The 22,475-nt window shown below is 45.7% G+C and overlaps 1 protein-coding gene across 2 annotated transcripts in view; it reads right to left on the bottom strand.

Moving 5' to 3' along the window:
* Positions 1-19,229: 19,229 nt before the first annotated feature.
* The window catches only part of LOC149349555 (WD repeat-containing protein 91), a 52,567-nt gene continuing 49,321 nt past the window's right edge, over positions 19,230-22,475 (bottom strand). For both annotated transcript variants that reach the window (XM_089578531.1, XM_089578529.1), the window contains one exon: positions 19,230-21,882. In XM_089578531.1, the coding sequence (XP_089434657.1) occupies positions 21,727-21,882 (156 nt within the window). In that variant the 3' untranslated portion in view covers positions 19,230-21,726. The remainder of the gene's footprint in view (positions 21,883-22,475) is intronic.

The raw sequence follows: 22,475 nt of genomic DNA, 5'->3' as shown, positions 1-22,475 counted from the left end.
GCGTTGTTTGACAACTCGGGGGAGGAGGAAGCAACAACGCAAGCCAGACAAAAGCGCGCGAAAACATGTGACGGCGCTCGGCAAGTGGGAGGGTCGAACGACGATGGGAAGCGCAGGGAAGGAGGTGGGCGGAATTCTTCAAAGATTGGTGTTGCTTTTAATTAATTCAGGGGCCTTAGTTGAGCTTTCTGTTCCGCACGTAGCCAATGCCAAGACAACCAGGGCGGCGAAGTTGAAGACTACACTCAAGCACTCCCCCGTGTCTCCTCGGGAGAAAGAAAGCATCCGATATCCCATACCAAACACTCAGAGGAAGTTGAAAGGAAGGGCAAGCAGTAGACACATTTGACTGCCGCATGGCAAAATCCGTACGCTACCTGGATAATCCAAGCCATGCCTTGTTTGTTCGCAAGAATGCGGAATTCTCCGGTGTAGCCTACAGTCTAAAAAAGAAGACTACAAGATTCCACAACAGCAGGCTGAAATAAGCCCTAAAAAGCCTTTTGCATCAACCCAGGCGGTGAACGCGTGTCCATCCTTGAGAGAAGTGCATGAAAGCATCACGTGCTTCGCACCGCGTGTCTCCAGCGCAGTGAAAACGGCTCATTCACGACGCTAAGCACTTGGCGCGCAAATTTCTTGCTTTAAGACTTATCTAAACCAGCGACGCGTGTACGAGCAGCGAAGGCAAGAAGCTGCAAACTGATGATTTCGTTCCTTTCTAAGCACTCTGTTTAGACGAAACGAGGAAGACCGGAAAGAGACAGCAACAGGAGTGGCGCGCATTTCCTTGATTTATGCTCTCGAATAGGTGAGCTCATCGCAAATCTGTTTCTCTCTCTCTCTCTCTTGTTGGCAAAGGGGTCGACAAGTGAATAAGCAGTCAGTGATTATTCGCATATCAGTCACGTGTGGGGACGGCACAAGTGGGGGCTTCCTTTTTATCGTTTTCGTGCCTTCCGGTTTGTTCTTTGCGTTCAGATATGCATACGTCATTCTCCGCCTTCTTTTGTCATCCAAGAAGTTTGGTTTGGTTTGGTTTGGTTTGGTTTGGTTTGGTTTGGTTTGGTTTGGTTTGGTTTGGTTTGGTTTGGTTTATGGGGTTTAACGTCCCAAAGCGACTAAGGCTATGAGGGATGCCGTAGTGAAGGGCTGCGGAAATTTCGACCACCTGGGGTTCTTTAACGTGCACTGGCATCGCACAGTACACGGGCCTCTAGAATTTCTCCTCCAAAGAAATTCAGCCGCCGCGGCCGGGATGTAACCCACGTCTTTTGGGTTAGCAGCCGAGCACCATAACCACTGAGCCACCACGGCGGCTCATCCAAGAAGTGTTTGTTTCCCTCGAAGAGTTAGCGAGCCGTAGCCATTTCACTTGATTGTCGGGAAGACTTCGTCACTCGCACTGTGGAAAAAGCACATGGCGAGTCCCCAGTGCCACCTGTCGTTTACACCATTTTCTCTCATCAAATCTCTGTTTATGGTAAAATCCGCATATTTGACATTAATTAGAGGTAATAAAGGCTTGATATAGACTTGCTTGTTATTAAGGGCTCAAATCACTTTTAATTAACAGGATTAGTTTGGCGGCTAGCCTGTCCTCATCGGCTAAATGCTTCATGTGACCTGAACAAGATGGCCACAAAAAGAAAGATGGGTCGTGCATGCGCAGGCTCACAGCTATACATATGCTATAAATCTAAATTGTCTCCCGTCCGCTTCATCTATCACGTCAGATATATTCTTTTTAGGACAGATATGGGTTTTAGCTATACGTGTAGGCCATTGGATACTCTTTCTATAGCCGTGCATTCTGCGTGCTTGTCGTACCTTTCGCAAGCGCCGGTTTTCCAAGCGTTGCGCTGACACGACTCGCGAATACGTACGTTTTTCGCAACCACAATTTTTGCAATGCGACTACCTCAGCGAGTTTGCTTATTCCTTTAGCGGGAGGCTTTCGTGACTTTTAATTCTTGGCGACTATTCTCATTGTTTGACTGTGTTGGCAAGTCGGCTCCGCATTTTCGGTTTTTGCCGTTCGATGCTGAAGTGCTCGTGTTAGCGGCCATGATGCTTGCGAACTGTAATCAACGTTTTCTTGGACAGTATATATAGTTGTATCGGCGTAGACGTGCGCGCGTGCCTGTAATGGAGGGGCAGCGCGGAGGGAAGTGGATGAAGAAAGGAAGAGAACAGATAAAGCGCCCGGTCAGGCTCACCCTGGTCGGGGTCACGGCCCGAGGGATCGAGCTGTCGATACGGCTATGCATAGCCACGGCCGGCACAGGGCGTGCTTGCGTGAGGCCCCGAGCTGTCGGCACGCCCAGCTCCCACAGATGTCCCTGAGAGCCCAGCGTGGCATGGGATCATCTCCGTGGCGCTGATGGCGTGCCGATAAAAAATGATAATAAACATCGCTCACGCGTTCGGAGCAAGTATCGGGCTATACTATAGCTGCAGTGCTGAAACCGCAGCAGGAGGTCGGAGTGGTTTTTAGAATAAACTGGGTTTACTTCGAGCGCCTCGCGGGCTGCTTGGACTTTTCTACTGATCCGTCAGAGTCGCGGATATTTCTGCCACGAGCTTGTGGTATTGTCTCACTCTTGCAACCCATTAAGCCAGTACCACTTAGGGAAGGACACCCTCAGGGAGAAATTTTCTGTGCAGAAATCATTAAAAATGCAACTTTTTCTACGAATCAAATACAAGAAATTCAATTCCCAAATAGGCTTCCCGTCCCCTCCAAGAGTTACCCATAGATCCGCCGCTGCTTAAAATTAGCAGCCGAGTAAACGCATGCTGTGTTTTAAAGCTCACTTCTCAGCCACAGACACACGGAGCTCCTATCGCATCGTTTTGCGATACACTAGCCGCTTGTAGCATATGGGAGACGTATTTGCGTAGACGTATACCGGTTTACCGGACGCCTCTATGTTAGTACGCTTTCAGAGAATGACATTTCAGAGAATGACATTTAACAGCACTGAATTTTAAGCAGTGAATTTTAAGGGAAACTGCGCCACTTTTCGAGAATTCCGCGACATTCAGGGATTCCAGTCTTATATAGGTTGTAGGTAAAATGCATGCATTTTTTTTTTTTACGCTATAGCTTTTAAAATGCTGCAGTAATCGCCGATTAAACTTCATGCTTCTCCTCACAGCGTCGGGAAACAGCGGAGAAGCCCTGGGGTGACGTCACGGGCGGGGAGATTTCAAATTTCCTCTGTATCGCCCAAACCCTGCCGCATGTTGTCGGATGCCGCCAAACAACGGGCCGAGAAATTTGCCTTCGGCGGCTTTTTGTTTGTTCCTTCGATGCAAATGCTTCTGGGTTTGAAATGTACTGATATCGCAGATTACGTCGTCATGTACCCCAACTCGGAACCATGCGCTGCGGAGAAGCCTGAAAGTCGTTTCATTGTTTCGTCGTTTCGTTTCGTTTCATTGTTTCATTCGGCGAATACGCCACCATTTCGAACGCTGGCCCAAAAAGGCTTCGCATGCTTTGCCAACAACTTTGACACGTTCGACCACTTCAAGCTCGTGGTATTCTAAAACTTATGCAGTTTCCCTTTAAGAACTGGCCTAACAATGGCCCTCGTGAGACAAGTTAGGATCAATCTTCCACGAATCCGTAAAAGCGTCGTTGTGTCCTTTCACCTCAACGTGGTGTTTTGCGAACTGCTCACTTCTGCTTTGGGGGCGCGCTGCGGCAAGCCAAGTGACGCTGGGGAAAACGACGCCCCACACAAGGCTCTCGAGAGCACTCAACCGCGTGCACGTTCTGCTGCGATCTAACAAAACGAAAGGGCAGCGTAACTCTTTTTTTTTTTTTTTCAAGCATAAAGGCTGGTTCACCCAATCAGAACCACGGCGTTGAAAGTGGAGAGTTGCGCTCAAAATAAAAGTTTGCGGATTCGCGGAAAAAGCTTTATCTTTCATTTGACTCGATCTTCCAGTGGACGCATGCTTCTCTTTGAACTGCTTTACCTGACCGCACGGAAAAGAGTCCCCGAATTCGCATCCCTTTACTTTTGTCCGTGACTGTATGTTTATCGAGAACAGAACTTCAATGTTTGTTTTCTTTTTAGCGCCTACCTCTTGCACCCAGAATAATTATTTGGATTTTAAATATTATTCGGCAAATTTTTATTGATGACCCTTTAAAACGCTGGATTCAAGCAAAACGTTTCGACTGCAGAAGGTTGTGAAGTGTTGAAACGAAACCCTAAATATTCCCGTTCCTCAAAAGGCATACCTTCATTCTGATTACGTGCGCGAAGCACCCACAGGGGCTTGAAAGGTGCCTTCACTGGCCGAATACACGGCTCAAAAGCAAATTCTGCGTCCTGGGAACTTGTTACCAAGGGTGTATATCTTGTGGTCCAGGGGGACAGGATGGCGGGGGCTTTAGAAACGTTTGGTCGTTTATGGGGTTTTAACGTCCCAAAGCGACTCGGGCTATGAGGGACGCCGTAGTGGAGGGCTCCGGAAATTTCGACCACCTGAGGTTCTTTAGCGTGCACTGACATCGCACAGCACACGGGCCTCTAGAATTCCGCCTCCATCGGCCGGGACCTAACCCGCGTCTTTCGGGTCAGCAGCTGAGCGCCACGCATAACCACTGAACCACCGCGCCGGCCGGCTTTATAGAATGGCCTTTCTCGTGAGGTGAGAGAGAGAGAGCGGTTGGGGTGCAAGCACGGTGTAAGAGGTGCAAGTATCGCTGTATGTCCCTTCCTCGACACAGAGGATAGCGAAGTGCCTAGGAGAGTTTTCTTTTTCTCTCTCTCTGCACGGGCATTTATTCTGAAAGTTCTTTTTTGTTTTCTGAATAAAGCTGCCGTTATAAAGGTAACAGCGTCGACGGTCTTATGCGACGTCCTACGACTGTCCCATGGAAAGTTTTCAGGTATTTCCACGCATTGACAAACTAAAAAGTATCTCTAAATAACTAACTGGTTAATTATAGAATACCAGGTGTCCCAGACAGCAACCGTCAACCGTGATCTTCCGTCTTTTTGTGATATGTGTTACTTCTTTAACTGGTTCGACTTAGCTGGCATACCCTATATCGGCGATAGACTGATAAACTAAGGGAACTGAACTCCATATTCGCCTTCCTCCATGTTACCACCCTTTGCTGAGCGCTCTTTCGAGTGTCAGGTGTCAGTAAGAGTAGATAGGTAGCCCAACCGTTCCGGGGTTTTTCCAGTGTGTCAGACGGAAAGGATGAAAAAGAACATGCACGTGCAGGTTCCTCCAGGTTCCTTTTCATTCCTTTATTTTTTGAGCTGTGATTTGTATTGTTGTCTATACTGCCCGGGCTCGGTTCGAAACCTCGGCTCTGTCTATATTCCGAGTTTCGCCGTTCCCGAAACCGTTGTTTTCAGCCACACCCGATTGGTCGGAGCGCCAGAAGCGGATGACAGTCGGCTCGGTTGCGACTCTGAGAGACTGCAAAATGTCACTGCGTTTAAGTTGCCGCAGCAGCATTATTGCTCTTTGCCGTTAAACGGAACACGGCAAAAAAAGAAAAAAAATCAGCCACATTTTCAGTTGTGCATTAGACGCTGCACTAAAACGGTTAATTCACCGAATCGGAACTTCAATAAATGCACACAATATTTCAGCTACTTCAGGATATTTCAGGATGTTCAATATTTCAGGATGTTAGGAGCGTCCTCTTTGAAACGGGGTGCCGGCAAGTGCCATCATGCTCGGTATTCTCGGATTTTTTTATATCATTATGACGTAATCATGATGAGTCATCACACTGATCAGAAAGCCAACATCTGTTGCGCTCTTGTATCAGACCGACACCATAATCTCTTGATACCGCCAAAATTCGTTTAGGAAACTCTGCTTACTAACAACTCTCTACTAGCACTTGCTAAGGGCCTCTTATTAGGAGTATATAAGCGTGAGCTGGGGATATGAAGAAGTTCGGATAAAGTGAGTGTATCGGCGTGGCATGTATGTGTATAGAATTGTAACGGCCTATTCTCGATCTTGCTTTTACTTGCTCCTTTAGGAGGGTCAAAGGACGCTGTTTGCTGTAATGACTGGCGGGTCTGGTCCTGGACTGTTCCACGTTTCAGCGAAGTTTGTATATATAACAGTAGAGTGGATGTTTACGTTGTGTGTACGAGTGCATTACCGCTGCGTTTATGTAGGATGTTAAAGAGGCGTTAGAAAAAATAGCATTCAAGGCACTGCTTTTTTGGGGAGCCGAAAGCATAGCTTTCGATACATCATAAAGCATTCAGTAATGCGTCATGAATTAAAGACATATTAATGAGAATCTAAACAAGTAAAAAAAACACATCATGTCGTAATAAGAAAATTCGTGACCAATATTAAACAGCAATTCATCGGAAACTCAACTCTGAAATCATCAGGTATACCTGATGAGCGTGATGTCCAAAATCATTGACTTTTTATGAGAAACTCGTCACATATTTTGTAAAGGATAACCAATCTGTCAAACTTGACGGCATAATTATAAATTCATTTTTTTTACATATAAATTCTTTGACTTTCAGGGCTGACCAATTTTTAATCCTTAACTTGTACCTTTACGTCACCACCCTTCTTTTGAGCCGCCAATCTTCCAATCGCTTTTTGCTAACGTCTACCGCGGTTTACCTTTGTTATCTCTAAACCTTAGCTAGGGTGTCAGGGAGAGTGATTGTGCCAGTATCGACAACTCGATCAATATCGCTACATTCTAGTGAAATATTTTAAATTGTTTTTAGGGCTTTACCACACACTGCGCATGTGTTATCTTCTTGACTGAATTTCTTTTTGTAGCTTCGCATTCTAAAACAACCTGACGACCCCGACTTTAAAGAGTATAGGGCGGTGCCTCTTCGAGTTATCATAGATCGATTCCTTTCTGATTTCAATTTTGCACATAGGTCTAGCGCCTGCTTTTTTTTTTTTTTTTTGAATTAATCCAGTTCTTACCCTCCGCGTTTTTGTGCATTCACTGCCATCTCGGGGGACAATGACTGAAACCGCACGCACTCCCTCCATTCATCGCGACGTCGCCACCTTCCGTTCGGCCTGGCAGAAGACAGAGCGCGGCGCAGTATAGCATCGGTCGCCGCTGGAACGGAGCGATTGTAAAACAAGCCGTGCCCGTCCGGTCGTGCCGCCGCGTTCCCGGATGCGACGCGAGATCAGTGGAACGCGGTGCGGCACAGATTGTGCCTCACGGCCGGCGCGTCCGCTCTCGCCGAGCGGGCGCGATCTCGTTTCATCCCTCGCGCGGCGCAGAAGGCCACGCCGCTCCTGCGTGGCTGCCGCCTTCGGCCCTCCCGGCCGTGGGCGAGAACGCCGTGCGATAGGACGACCGCAAACAAATGTTGAAGCGAGCGGTGACCGTTCACACAATTTTAAAGGCGTGTTTGAACTGCTCGTATTTCAGTTTTTTTTTCCAAAAGTCTCATTCAATGCTGTGTGGGGGTGGTTCATGTTGAGTTTCTTCTCTTGAGCGGCAGGAGACGATTGAAAGCACAATTTGGACTGCTTTTTTTTAACAATCACGATAACAATAAATTCAACAAAAACGACGCGGCGCAAAGGCACACGGACTACCATCATTGGTCAGTCATCAACGGCCGGTTCGCGTGATTTTTTGCTTAACCGGGGTCTACTAAATTTAGGTACTGGTAAACTATATTAATGTTTTTTTTTTCCTGTTTCTGTTTGGTTCACTGACAACGACCACGAAGTTCGCGGAAGCTTCTGTAACGCCCTGTTCTTTCTCTCCTGATTTCAAGAACTTTGCTCGGTCATTTACGTAAGCACTCAGTTGCCTAATCCCCAGCGTAGAACGTCGTTGAGCGATTATTGTTTCTCGTGCACATAAATGGCGCAACTTGCGGAACCAGTGGATGTTAGGCTGTTGCAAATGTATAACTTGCGCAGGAATTCTTACATTTCTAACATACGTGCGTCGTCCTTTTAGCAAGCTGTGTTTTCTTAGACAAATTATGACCAGTTCGTTCTGCGCTGATACTTCCGACTTATTCGTCAATTATTAGGCCTTAGTTACAATATGTTTGCACCGCGTGGGAGCAATTTACGAAGACTAGCATTCATGCATTGAAGATGATTCGGTGAAATTTCCGCCCTACTGGCTCTCCCAAAGCCTAATAATACGGCATGCCCCCACTTCAAACTCGTTGAAAACATTAACGGCGAAAGTTGGTTTTTTTTGCTCAAAAATAAATTATCGAACAGCCCCGACCTATATCAAATCTCCTAATCCCGCGACTAACAAGACATAGCCATACCCTTTACCAACTATAACTACCTTAAGTACCAATCTTCTGGCGTGCGATGTCAGAATGAACCAGGTGCCACCGAATTTCCAGCGAGCACAGACAGTATCTTCCGCATGTTATCATGACTTCCAGTATGTTGAATTTTGATCGTTTAATGCGAATTTTTTTTTATACAGCTATAAATTCCAATCTGTGTTTGAAACTACTGGTATAAAATTTTTGTATTTTGCAATAGTACAGAAGCCTCAAACGGAGCCGGCGGTGGCCGCCCGACGTTGTCCATAACAATTCTGATTGGCTGGAGGGAAGTGACGTCATAAGTGACTACACCATAGCGGTGAAATTTCATTGGCTGGAGAAACGTGACGTCACCAGACCACAGAATGCCCATTGGCTATTGAGAAGTGACGTCACCAGGTAGGTAGCGATGTCATCGGACCAGATGGTTCTGTGTGAAGCCGCCACATGCCGCGGCAAGTGGAGTACGGGAAAGGTCGGTAGAGCAAACTAGGTCTTTGAAAGTTATTGCATTGCCAACACATAATGGAATTAGGTGTCCCTTTGTTTTTTTTTGTGTGTGTACGAAGTCTTCTCTGTCACTGCTCTTTGTATTGCTCCTTCTGATTGTCCTTATCGAGACCACCAGTACGTAATAATTAAGTAGATACAGTCGAGCCCACTTATAACAGCCGCAGATATAACGAACGCTCGCTTAGTACGAACGAGGGCGGTGCTACCGTCAAAATATGTATTGGGGCAGTGGCACAGTGTCTCACATAGAACGAACTGTTGTGGCCGCAACACTCGGTTAGAGCGAACGCGAAGCTGTCCCGCCCCTGTAGTTGACCGAGCCGGCGGTGTTTGGCGCGGTTTCGCTCGACTGCGAACCCGCGGCAGGCGAATTTCGCGCACTTTGTGTTCCCCTGACACGACGCGGCAGTGGCATGGACGGCAGTGACCGGTGGCTGCCTTTTGTCATCCGCAAGTCACGTAAGCCGCAATGCTTTGGAAGCTACGTGCCCGTACGCTACAGGAACAACACAAAAGCCTGGATGAGTCGTGACTTATTTGCCGAGTGGCTTGTCGAGTTCGACCGCGACATGGCACGAAAAAACAGGAAGGTCCTGCTCGTGCTGGATAACTGTGCGGCGCACCATGTGCAGCCTTCCTTGAGTGCGGTGACAGTGCTCTTCTTGCTTCCCAATGCAACCTGCAAAATTCAGCCGCTGGATATGGGCATCATTCATGCGTTCAAGGTGTGCTACCGGCGGCGCGTCATCCAACGCTTGTTGATCGCGATTGATGCTGCCATGCCAGTTCGCATGAGCTTGCTTGCCGCCGTGGAGATGTTGAAAGCGACGTGGATGGAACTCACCGCGGAGTGCATAGCAAATTGCTTCCGCAAGGCGGGTTTTATGGGCCCAGGCACTGAGGACGCCAAAGATGACCCACCGGAAGGCCGGTCGCACGAGGACTTGTGGAAACTCGTCGTTGACACGCAGCTGGCCGGACCTGACGTTGCCTGGGACGATTTCGTTTCTGCTGATGACGACGCCGACATTGCGGAGCCATGCACTGACGAAGCTCTTGTGCGTGAAGTGCGAGCCCTTCCTGACTGCCCAGAGACCGACGAGGACGATGACAAGGATGCTGCTCTACCGCCGGTTGCTGTGAACGCTTCAACTGCGATCGGTTATATCGCGTCGCTTAAGGAACTCGTGTGCAGCAGAGGCCTTGGCGATGAGCATATTACCGCGCTGGAAAAATTAGAAACGGCAGTGATGCGATCAGCTTTGAAGAAGCAGACATGCATCACTGACGTTTTTCAAAAATAAAGTCAACTTTCGTCTCGCTTGCTCTTTTTGCCCGTATTATAGGTGGTCCACTTACTACGAACTTTGGATACAACGAACAAATGCCGCGTGACGATCAAGTTCGTTATAAGTGGGCTCAACTGTAATTACTAAATACGGTCCTGGGATTTCCTTTCCTAGTTTCCCAACGAGAATATTGTTGATGTACCGTTTGGGCGTGTGCGCGTGTGTGTATGTGCGTAGAGCAAGTGGACTGATGCACATTAAAAAAAAACAGAAGACTTATTTCCCAAGGTTTCGACCAGAGTCTGGTCTAATTCAGGGTGATCCATATACAGGTGGCGTCGCGTAACTTAAACCAAGGATTTAAAGAAGGTGGCGCACCGGAGTTAGGTGAAACCAACGACATATTGTTTCCCTTCGTGTGGCGCTCCTCATATATATATACACGACGTTCTGACTGGTCCTCCAGCCAAAACGTCGTTAATTAAATAGTTACGTTTTTCAATTTCTGGTTACTTTTATTCTGGTGTTTCCCCTTTTACGGGCGTTGGACACAGAACAGGTGAGCGAGAAACGGGTAGTGTGCGCAGAAATAAGTAGATAGAAATAAAAATATACAAGTAAAAATAAAGAAATAAGCATGGATAGGAAAAAAGAGGAGTGGGACCCGCACGAAAAAATGGAAAGTGCGCAGAACATGTAAGGAGTAGGGCAATACAATATTCAGATGCGACCTCTCCTTTGTTTGTTAAGCACCGTATGCTTGCTTATTGACAGGCGTGTCGAGATGAGCTGAGATGGTCGACAGCGTGCGTGGCGGTGCAGCTACCTTCGTGGAAGAATGCGGGAACTTATCGCTCCTCCTGGCCGCGAGGGCAGAGGGAAAAGAATCTTGCCCCACCGACAGAGGGAGCAGGGAAAAAAAAAACAAAAAGAGAAGAAAAGGTTTGGTTTGGTTTATGGTGTTTAACGTCCCAAAGCGACTAAGGCTACGAGAGACGCCGTAGTGGAGGGCTCCGGAAATTTAGACCACCTGGGGTTCTTTAACGTGCACTGACATCGCACAGTACACGGGCCTCTAGAATTTCTCCTCCAAAGAAATTCAGCCGCCGCGGCCGGGAAGAGAAGAAAAGCCAAATAAATGTTTCCTTTAACCAAGCGTATATTTCGCTTATACTCTTTTAAGCAGTCAAGCACAACCGATATATATATATATATATATATATATATATATATAAGGTGGGTGGCGCTGATGAACACTCAAGGTTAGATCTGACAGCCGTCGCCGCAGCTCAGTTGGTAGAGCACCGGACGCGAATTCGAAGGTCATGTGTTCGGTTTCCTCCGGCGGCATGTGGTTGTTTTTTCTTCTGCTTTTCTAATCAATTATCTTTAAGCGATAACATATTCAGTAATAATCTCCATTGATCAATTCCACAAAATAAATACATATAAAAAACGTGTTCCTTGGTTGCTGTGGCTGTTGGTTTCTCTTTCGCTTTCCCTCTCTCTCTCTCTACACACACACACACACACACACACACACACACACACACACACACACACACACACACACACACACACACACACACAACACACACACGCACACACACACACACACACACACACACACGCATACACACACACACACACACACACACACACACACACACACACACACACACACACACACACACGCACACACACACACACACACACACACACACACACAACACACACACGCACACACACACACACACACACACACACACACACACACACACACACACACAACACACACGCACACACACACACACACACACACACACACACACACACACACACACACAACACACACACGCACACACACACACACACACACACACACACACACACACACACAACACACACACGCACACACACACACACACCAGGCGTTTCAGGGAAGCCTGCCACTAATTTGTAAAGAGATGCTTTGGCGGCATTTATATCATTGTTGGCGGGCGTCAAAAAGCAGGTGAATCATGTTAACTTGTAAAGTGATTCCCTAACTTTAAAGTTAACTTCGCTGCTCCATAGCGGTCGAGGCAAAAAGTGTCACGTTGTACGTGCGTCACGGCGAGCCGCGATTTCATCGACGTCGCTCTGCGCCCCTCCGGCAAGCGCGCGATTTTCGAATGGTGCGAGAAAGGGCCCAAATTAGTTGAGCCACAGCGGCGAGGGGAACCTCGTTTTTCTAACTCTAAAAACTTATACGGCTATTACTAACGATCGGCTACAAATTTCTAATTGCAATCAGGTATCTATCTGTAATAGTGAATAAGTTGAGATGTATATGGGGTCAAATGAAAATCCTGTGTCTGGCGGCACCTTTTAATTCTCCTGTTTTGCCTAAGTGCATAACTTAAAATCTCAAAGAGAATACTGCGCATTTTTAGTAAGAGATTCACTCAGCGCCGAAGTATACTGCAAATTACGCTTTTATTTGATATATTTATTACCAGTCGCGCAAAAGTGCCCTGATGGGAGTACGCGGACCTATTGTGCTCTTCTGGTGTATCGGTGGTTTATTTTCAGGCGAGCGGCACCGACGTCTACGGTTGCAGTCGAAAGCACAAGTTTGAACTTTATTTTTTCCTGCCTTCCCGCAAAAGATGCGGCTGTGATAAGCCCCTCACGGTACAGGTGTGAGCTGACCGAAATGCTTGAACAGAGTAGCCGCCCGTTGCGCTCATGCATCTCAAATAAAGATTGTGCTGAAGAATTTTGGAGAACGAAGGAAAAAGGAAAGAGAGAACCAGCTACTGAGATGCGTACGTCGAGCAGGCCTCGAAGACTCCACTGTGCAGAGCGGCTGCAGGGGCTTCCGAGGCTTGCTTACCGGTTTGGCCACGCACGCGGCGCTCGAGGTGAACCGGAAAACACGGGCATCGTTTCCGCACTTGCGGGCCGTTTGTAATTTATACGGACCAGAAAAAATGTCCGCGCTTTCCATGCAGAACACGCACCGTTATGTGCGCTCAGCCCGCGCAGAGAATAAGACACTCCTCCAGCGAACGCGCCCTGGCAAGCGCGTAAAGTTTCATGCGGAGGTTCATGTTGTAGCAAGCACGCAAGCAAAGATTTTTTTTTTTTTAAGTGATACTTGTTCGGCCACATATTTCGCGTGATGTTCTCAAGAATGCATTTTAGTGCGAAAGCACTTCTAGCCGCCCTCCCCGGGTGTCAGCGGTGGCCGACTGTGCGAAGCCTGGCCAAGTGAGACCGAGGAGAAAACGCCAGCACCGCCAGCAATTAAACAGAGAACGGCGCAGCGTGTGAGACGTGCTGCACCATGCACCGTGCTGCCCTACCATAAGCTTGCCGTCCCGGTTAATTAGCTCAGTTGGAAGAGCGACTGCTCCGGTGAAGTGGTGGTCCCGGGTTCGAACCCCGGACCAGGACGAATTTTTCTTTAACTACGAAGTTTCTGAGAAAGCTATATAGCTTTCCTTTGTAGCCGTATGGCTGCGCTTGGGTGGATGCCAATGAGTAATTACTCCGTTATAACCTCAAAACTGCTTGCGCAACAGTGGTGACGAAAACTACGTTTTCAAATTCTAAAAACTCATATGGATATTACTTACAGTACAAGCCTCTCAATAAATAAGGTGACCAACAGTAAAGGTTAAAAAGTTAACTATATATATTCAATGTATATGTGCCTTGAGATATTTTGGCTTCTAAACTTATGTACTGCATGCTTCTGATGTGGTTGGACTGTTTGGATTTTGGGGCCATTCATCTAAGTGGCTTTTGCACTGAGGTGGCAGAGTTCAACTCCTGAAAGTGTTGTATTCATCACTGTATGAAAATATTGCATGAAGAACAACCTGTGCACCAACAAATGCGGTAAACGAACCAGTGTTGAGCATGGCGAAATTTTGCAAAATTTGTTGGTTAGAATATTCAAGACAAATAAAGCAAAAAGAAAGCTGTTTCACAACCCCCTTGCACACTCCCTACAATAATTAAGCAAATAATGACCTATATTCTCTGGGCTAAATTGTCATTTGATGTCCTGAAAACATATTAAGGCTATTCAGAGGAAATTTGAGGATGTCCTGAGGACATACTGAGACCGGACAACAGGACTGTGTGAGGACTTGTTGGGGATCAGGAGAGGACGTCCTCAGGACAACATACTGTTCCCAAAAATTAATCCTCAGGATATCCTGAGGATGCATTTGCGTTGTCTAGGTAGTTAAGCAGCCTGCTAGTACGTTATAACCATGTCTTGGCTCTATTCTGATGCACTACACCGCTGCCATGCCGTGCAAAGATGCTTTTGAGCTGGTTTACTAAATGGTCACTAGTAGTAGCTGCAAGACTAGCAACGTCTGGATACCACAACAACCAGATAGTCTGCATCTTTGATTTGGCAAAGATCAATGCCAACTTTCTGCCAGGGCAGTTTTGGGGTGTCAGATGAGATTGCTGGTTCTGCAGCTTGTTCGTATGACATACAGCACTCTTGGTAGTCTTTCCCAACTTTGCAAGTTCCAAGCTTAGTCCTGACCACCACACCCACTCGCATGCATGCTCTGGGCATTTAGTGATGCGTTGGTGACCATCATCATGTAGGTGACTCAAGACTTCCACCCTCTGACACCACGGTATAACAAGGTGCAAGTCTTTCATCAAAACACCATTACAAAGTGTAACTCTCGCTCTAGCTTGCCAGTATGGTCGCATGCACACTGGAAGAGAGCAATATTGTGGCCACCTGTTGCTACAGAAGCAAATCCAAGTTTTGCAGACGTTATCCGCAGCCTGACCCTGCTTCCTTCTCGAAGCTGCAAACTTCGTCAACAGTATCAATGTAGCCTTGTAAAAAACATTCGACTTCAGATACAAAGAGTGCTTCAGGACCTCGATCCCTGCAGCCTCAATAGGAGCAGAACCGTTGACAAGCATCTGCAATGACAAGGCTTTTGCTGGGCACGTACGTACACAACCCTGAACAAAAAGTACATTAGCCTCATCCGAAAATGCTCAATACGCGGCCTCACTCAGGAATGTTACTAGTGGTTTGTGGTCAGGCTCAAAGTGTACTTTGAGTCCTCTAAGATAACCCTCAAACCTCTCCACTGCCCATGCCAGAGCTTCCTTCAGTGCGCTTGCCCCGATATGGAGGCAGCAACGCGACATCATGCTTGTGACATTCTACACTACCAGCTGCAAATACACTTCAACTACATTGTCACCTGATTTAGCGCTTGAAATTTCCCCTTGTGTCAATATTTTATATAGGAGATATGCTGCCTTTTTTCCGTAAACACTATTAAGAACAGGAGGCAAATTACGGAATGATCAAATCACAAACGGATGAACTAGCCCCACTCCTACTGGTTGACATGTCTGGCAGTCTGTGCCGACCAATAGGAGGAGGGATTTTTGACCATTTTATGACTGTTTTGAGACTGTGATCTTTCCGTAATTCAGCCTCTGAGTAGGGAAAACTAAACATGAACTGCATGAGTTAGATAATGGTTTCAGAAAAGGTACAGTGCCCTGAGAAAGCAGGCAACATTGAATACAGCTTCCAGAGAAGAGGGATTACAAGAAAAGTGTACAACAGGTGGAGGGTACTCGCAGTTCCAGGAAACTAAAGTACCACACAAAATTCGGATAACACTGTTCTGCTGCTTCAGGGACACGTCTGCCAACACAACCCATGCTGACTTCGATGACGATAACTACAATACACAAAAGAAAATGTAGCCGATCCTACTCTGCATAACAATATTACAATTATTTGAGACATATCAGTGACTTGTTAGCATACAGGGGCCGATTTTGAGTCACTTCAGGAGAGAATGGTTGGGGGAGAGAGGGCAGCCCCGATGAAACCATGTATTTCTTGGACACGTTTCATTGAAAAAAATGGTGTTCAGCAGGGGTTTTCTAAAGCAAAATGGCCCCCCCCCCCATCAAATATCAAGTCTGCGTCTACTTGAGTGTCTGCAGACATAGACATGGGACAGAAAGGGCCCCTTGGTGAGCACAGCCGTCATTTCTTAACTCAGTTTCATGAAAGGTACCTCGATGACGGCAAAGTTTTGAAGTGGAGCTGGCTCTGTTATGCCACTTCTGTAGAGGGAGTATTATGTTTCTGTGGCAAGCTCTTCAACAGGAATGCCAAGTCGTAACTGGCGACTGCTAGTCCAGTGACTGTAGGCACAAGGCACAGATTCTTGGAAGCCACAAAAAGTCGACAAATCATTTCATGTGGTATCAAGCTTGGACAGAGACAAATCTCAAAATGAGGCATAGCAAATAGACTGACAAGGAGCATGAAGTCATCATGACGCAACAGAAGGGATGCTGGAAGAGTGTGCTTATCAAGATAACACTTTTTGTCTCTAAGCACCGCATAGCATTTCATGGCTCTACAGACCAGCTTTTCACAGAGAACATAGGAAACTTTCTGGGATTGATCGCGTTTATTGGTGAATATGAGGAGGTCATGTAAAAGCACTCCAGAAATACTCCTAAGGTTCGATGGCAAGTGCTTGATGTTCCAAGAGCTGGATATTCCTGCCATGTGTGATGTTGCTGCACATGACGTGTGTGAGCATATAACTCACCCTTGTGAACGACATGCATATAACGTTTTTCAGTGATTTTATTTTTCTTGTCTCCATACTGTAGACCGGGAGTGAGCAGAATTTAGTTTCAGGTCTTTGTGGCTAGTGGTGCTTGCAGATTTGGTTTAGTGCGTTTGTGCTCAGTGTATGTATTGTAGTTTGATTTTCGTACATTGCACCGACATGCACGCCACAGATGGCGTGCTAAGGGCAAAAATGTTCTTATCAATGAGAACTGGCTGTGAACAAATTCACAGTGAGGTACTGATGCTAGTGAGCAGTATTTGCACTGGTACAGTGGCAGTAGCATTCTATTGTGCTCTGTTAGACACCATGAGCGCGACAATGGGGCTACTTTAATTTTTCTTCAACGGGTATGCGAATAGTGCATTTTCTAAGCCGAATTGAATACAAGTATTGTAGCTAAAACTGAATCGAACACGAATCACATATTAGTACTAATATTCACTACTTGTGCGAATAATCACACAAAGCAGGAGATTGCGCGAAACATTCAAGCTCTGTTGTGACACTGCAATACGGTGCTATAAGTTTAAAAGTTGTGAAGTTAGAGCTATAGCTGCTAAAAGATGCAACACCAATCTCCACTAATGGGTCGCAACATGAAGTCACTGTGTTAACTCTAAGACCATCAAGTTATTGGTATAGGGAAATTACCATTTGCTTGGTTTGGTCAAAGACACTTTTCCTAAGCATTTCACCCCAGAAAAGCTGAGCACCAAGCCAGAGGAAGCCTTGTACACATTAGAAAACTGGTTGGTACACAGAGGTACCAGAACCACACTGTAGGAAATGCGACTGGGGCACCTTCATACGAGTCATGGCCTCCAAGATCGAGCATCAAGGCAGGGTTTCCTGAATTTGCCTGAGTACTGCTGTGTCATGCAGTCTTAGAAGCCACGTAAAAGCATTATGAACGCCACTACACAAATAGACCGCATCATGGTGCTGAATCCTTATTCTCCATCATACTTTTCACAGAAAGACAGTGCGCATCGTCGGTATGGGCCGTTTTTGGAACATTTGTCGAAGAAAAATATGGCGGGCTTTATTTGAACCTCTTGTCATTTTTCAAAAACTATTAGAAAAGTTGTGAACACATTCGATTCATTTCGAATAATTTTGAAAATACACTAGTTGATTCATCTGAATAACTGAATAAAAGGATATTCGATTCGCTATTCGAAATTTCTGAATATTCGCGCACCCCCATTTACATCTTGATTGTACTGGTGCAAGTAGCTGCTTCACAGAGGGTGGGGACCCTGTCAAGCTTGCCGCTGAATAGCATTTTGTTTCCTCTTACTCCGTTTTTTGTCTCCTCACAAAGTTATGAGCACGTGGTGATGTAGTGCTGAAAGTGCAGTATAGTCTTTTGATACTGCATTCTTGTGGTGCTAATTGCTGTCACACAATGCTTCCCGACTTCTCAACTGAAACTCTTTGCATGCTGTGTTTGAATGCATCAGCAAACTGCTCTTCTTTATCTAACAGCACCACTCAGCTCTTGTTTGTTTTATATGTCAACCATAAATGGTTGCGGCAAGGCCGTTTACCAGTGCCTCTAACCCTTCATTCTCAGCTATTTATGGTTGTGCACAGATGATGCCAACCAAAGCTGAGTGAGGCTGCTATAAGGGTCAAGACCTGTAAGATTTCAAACAAAAGCTGATGCTTGCAGCATTTCGCCATATGATGGTGAATAAATCCATAGATCCAGTGGACATTTTGCCATTGGTCCCATTACAGGAAAAATTTACAGTACATAAGTTACTGCTTGATTGCTGCGATTATTTTAGCTGTTTTATTAGTGCATTGTGTGTGTGTGCACATTTTGCAGTGGCTTCCCTTACTGATTTAAAAGTGTTGCTATGTGCCCCTTACAGTGCATGACATGCACTTGACTAATTCATTAGCTTTACATGATCCTTGGCATGGATCATATTTCATGCATAATGACCTCATTCAGCATGTATATTTATACTACACCATGTCACCCGGCTGGAAACTTGACTTGGAGAACCAAGCAAATCTGGTACAGGGATTTTGTGACTTATTTGAAGCCATGTCTGCATTTGTCATACAAATGCCGTGATAAATGATACCCAACATGAAGCATGTTAAATGCACATTGACCTCATTCATTACTAGTGCAAAATTAATCTTAATTCATTCAGACTGTAAGTTACGCTCATGCTTTCGCATGTGCCTTTCGAGGTAGAAGTTGCAACCACTACTGCAACTTCACTTTCCACGGAGTTTTCAACATGGAGGAGAACAGCATGCAGCTGACATCACAGGTTACCTTCAAGACTACTGGCCTAAATCCCTTAAGAGGAATAGCCCATAGTCACTTGCTTCGGTGTTCAGCTTCTTTAAAAAAAAATAACATGCTGACTTTGGGGCTTTTGGGGTCGAATAGAGCAGTGTCTGGGCACTTTCGGTCACCACCACTTCTCGTTCACCGCTAAGCAATGAGCACGGAAGAACAAATTTTATTGTCTGGTACAAACATCTGCAAATTCGTTATGCAAAGCAATGGTTTCAAATTTACTTTTCTTGTAACACAAAAAAAACCATTCATGAGAGCAAAGCCCTGCATTCTTTCTTTCAATGTGAGGGCAGAAAGTGCCAGAGTAAGTGTCATTTGCCAGAATCAGGAGGGAGGGTGATGGCTGAAGAATCGGCCCACCCCTTGCTGCCGGGCTGGCTCAGTGCCCAACCTGCTAGCCTTTACATGAGCCAGACAGGCTTACTGACAGCAGCCGTGTGGAAAGTATCCACTGCAATTGTAGGTATAATGAATGCTAGTTCATGAGTATAAAATCATACTGAGCCTGCCCTACACCGGACGTCCGTAGGATGTCAGATTCAGAACACTGCACCAGTCCATGAATGAACATTTGCAGGACTTCTGATGGAGCAAACAAACCAGATGCCACAAAAATTATGTGCAACATTAGTGCCATTGGTATTCCGTTTGGGACGTGCACATTCGGATCTTCCCTGGATGTCCATCAAAAACCTGTGGTCCAAAGGGGCATAAGATGCCCATGAGCTGTGCGATGTCACGAAAACCTGTTAACGAACCCCAGACGGTCGAAATTAATCTGGAGCCTTCCACTACGGAGACTCATCCTCTCTTCCTTCTTACAGTCCCTCCTTCGTCCTTTCGGGACCCGCCGCGGTGGCTCAGTGGTTACGGCGCTTGGCTGCTGACCCGAAAGACGCAAGTTCGATCCCGGCCGCGGCGGCTGAATTTCGATGAAGGCGAAATTCTAGAGGCCCGTGTACTGTGCAATGTCAGTGCATGTTAAAGATCCCCAGGTGGTCGAAATTTCTGGAGCCCTTCACTACGGCGTCCCTCATAGCCTGAGTTGCTTTGGGACGTTAAACCCCAATGAACCAAACCATCCTTCGTCCTTTCCCTGGCAGCGCATTTCAGGTGTCCACCAAGAAGTGAGACAGCTTACTATGCTTTTCCATTCCTCCAAACCAAATTTCATTTTATGCACACTGTCTGCGCACATGCGGTGGTCACCTGACCACTTGTCAAGAGCTGCATGTGGTCAACGACTGTAAAAAGTAGGCACATCTTGTTAAGTGCTTCAAAGAAAGCTTCGAGGATGTAATATGCAACAAAAAAAGTTCTTAAAAACAAGGTATTATACAATATGGGGAAAGCAGTTACCATGCCGTCCTTGAAATATGCCATCATTTATCAAATCATAGCTATGTTTGTTTTTGGCACATTGCACAGCTTTCATCTACAAGTAGCTAATGCAAGTAACAGTTTATACTGTTGGAAAATGATGTTATATTTCGTACTGAAATGAAGTAGATTCTGTTAACATTATTCTGTCTAGAATGATCAGTGTGACTGACAGCTGCTTAAATGCAACTACACTCAGTGACAAATCGGATTTCATCATAAGCGGGCATACTCCTAACAAACAGCTACGCTGACTGTGTTACCGATATTACAAGCAACGTAATATTTCTGGATGTTTCAAGAAGTGTTATACAGCACTGAAAAAGCAAAATTTGCATCAGGGCATATACATGAGTTGAATGTAGTACCTTCTCCAAAGACATGGAACTCCACGACATTCACTCTAAAAGGAAACATCTCATCTTAATTGTCCTGTTAACAAGGACACCAGTGTACGTAATTTTGAGTATGAAAAAAACTTCTGAAAATAGGACTGGTAGTATGGTGGACCCTTGCCACAATAACATAAATAGGTACCACAAAGTGTGTGCCTCTCCACCTTTCGTGGATGTCAACAGTGTCACTGATTTAGGCAGAACTTAGCATGGGAGAGATTTTCTTTAGGTCACTACACTGCAAAGTGCACTGCAGAGATTGAAGGTGTCAACGTGCTCACTCGCTCAACTTTGATGATAGGAAGTTCAGTGGTAACTATTAACATAAATTAAGAAAACTAACATGCATGAAGCTTCCAAAGGGTTTTGTACTGTGAGACTCCAAGCTACCGACTTTGGCACAATGAGGCACAGTTTTGGTCAATTTAAATCTGACACATCAATGAAAATTGATCAGAATAGCAGACCTGGAACAGCTGAAGCCATCTCTATATGAAGTTGCTTTGATAGTTTGCACTATACATCAGATTAGAATGGCTTGTCCCATGCGATAAACAACAACATGTCATTTATCAAAGTAACTTTATACATGAGAATTTATACAGGTACGCAGCACATCACTGCTGTACACTTGGCAATAATGCCTACTAAATCGCACAGTGAGCACTGCTGAAAACAGGACCACTCTTTTGGGAAGAGCCCATAGTAAGTAGTTGGCCGTACAGTGCTCAAGTTGGAGGATGGCAGCAATGGTAGTGGTACAAAAAGAGGTCATGCTATTTTTGTAAAAGTTATATGCTGGTACATTTTCTGCCATCTGTGTTCAAGTCTAACACTCAGCAGTTGCAGGGACGTGTGTCAAACATGGCTGAACAGTGTAGCCACTGTAATGGATCCATCCAGTGACGCAGTAGCACAAGTGCTGCAGTCCACCGCCAGCGACCAGTCCACAGTGACAACATGGCTCTTGTGGTTGCCAACACACAGGACATTAGTGAAGCTCCCATTTTCTTCCTGCATTAAGTGAGGATGTCAGTGCATGTGAGAGAAAAATGCATTTTATAACCATAAAATACAAATATAGCATTAAATATGAAACTAAATTGCACTTAGGTTACCCAAGCTACCACATGTATGCTACAGTAGTTGCGTGTGATGCTTCACCAACAATGGCCAGTAACTCAATGCTTAGGTGATGAAACTGTTTTTAATGCTAATGACTAAAGGCTGAATGACTAGGTGCAAAAATGATCTTTAATAATTTTCCCATTGGGCGGCTGAAGTGGAAAATCTGAATGGCACTTCAGGCACCAAACACAGGCAGGTTCAGCAAATTTGTAAGAAACTACTGAAGAATGGGCATGCTAGTTCAGAAAAATGCACATGCTCTTACATGATACTGATATGAAAACTTGCAAAATAGATTATAAATGTGCTCTCAGTTGATATAAAAGAAATTAGGACAATAAACGCAGCAAAAGCATTGCAAGAATGAAATTAATCAAGTTAACAATGGCCTAGAAACAGGGTTTGCAGAATAATGGATGCCACAGCAAGTCATGAACCAACTTGTTAAAAATCTCTCAGCATGTAAATGCTTACAAAGC

Source organism: Amblyomma mixtum, chromosome 3, assembly GCF_055824585.1.
Source record: "Amblyomma mixtum isolate Tamu chromosome 3, ASM5582458v1, whole genome shotgun sequence".
NCBI lineage: Eukaryota > Metazoa > Arthropoda > Arachnida > Ixodida > Ixodidae > Amblyomma > Amblyomma mixtum.
Note: the sequence above shows the minus strand (reverse complement) of the source record. Positions and strands in the feature narration are given on the sequence as shown.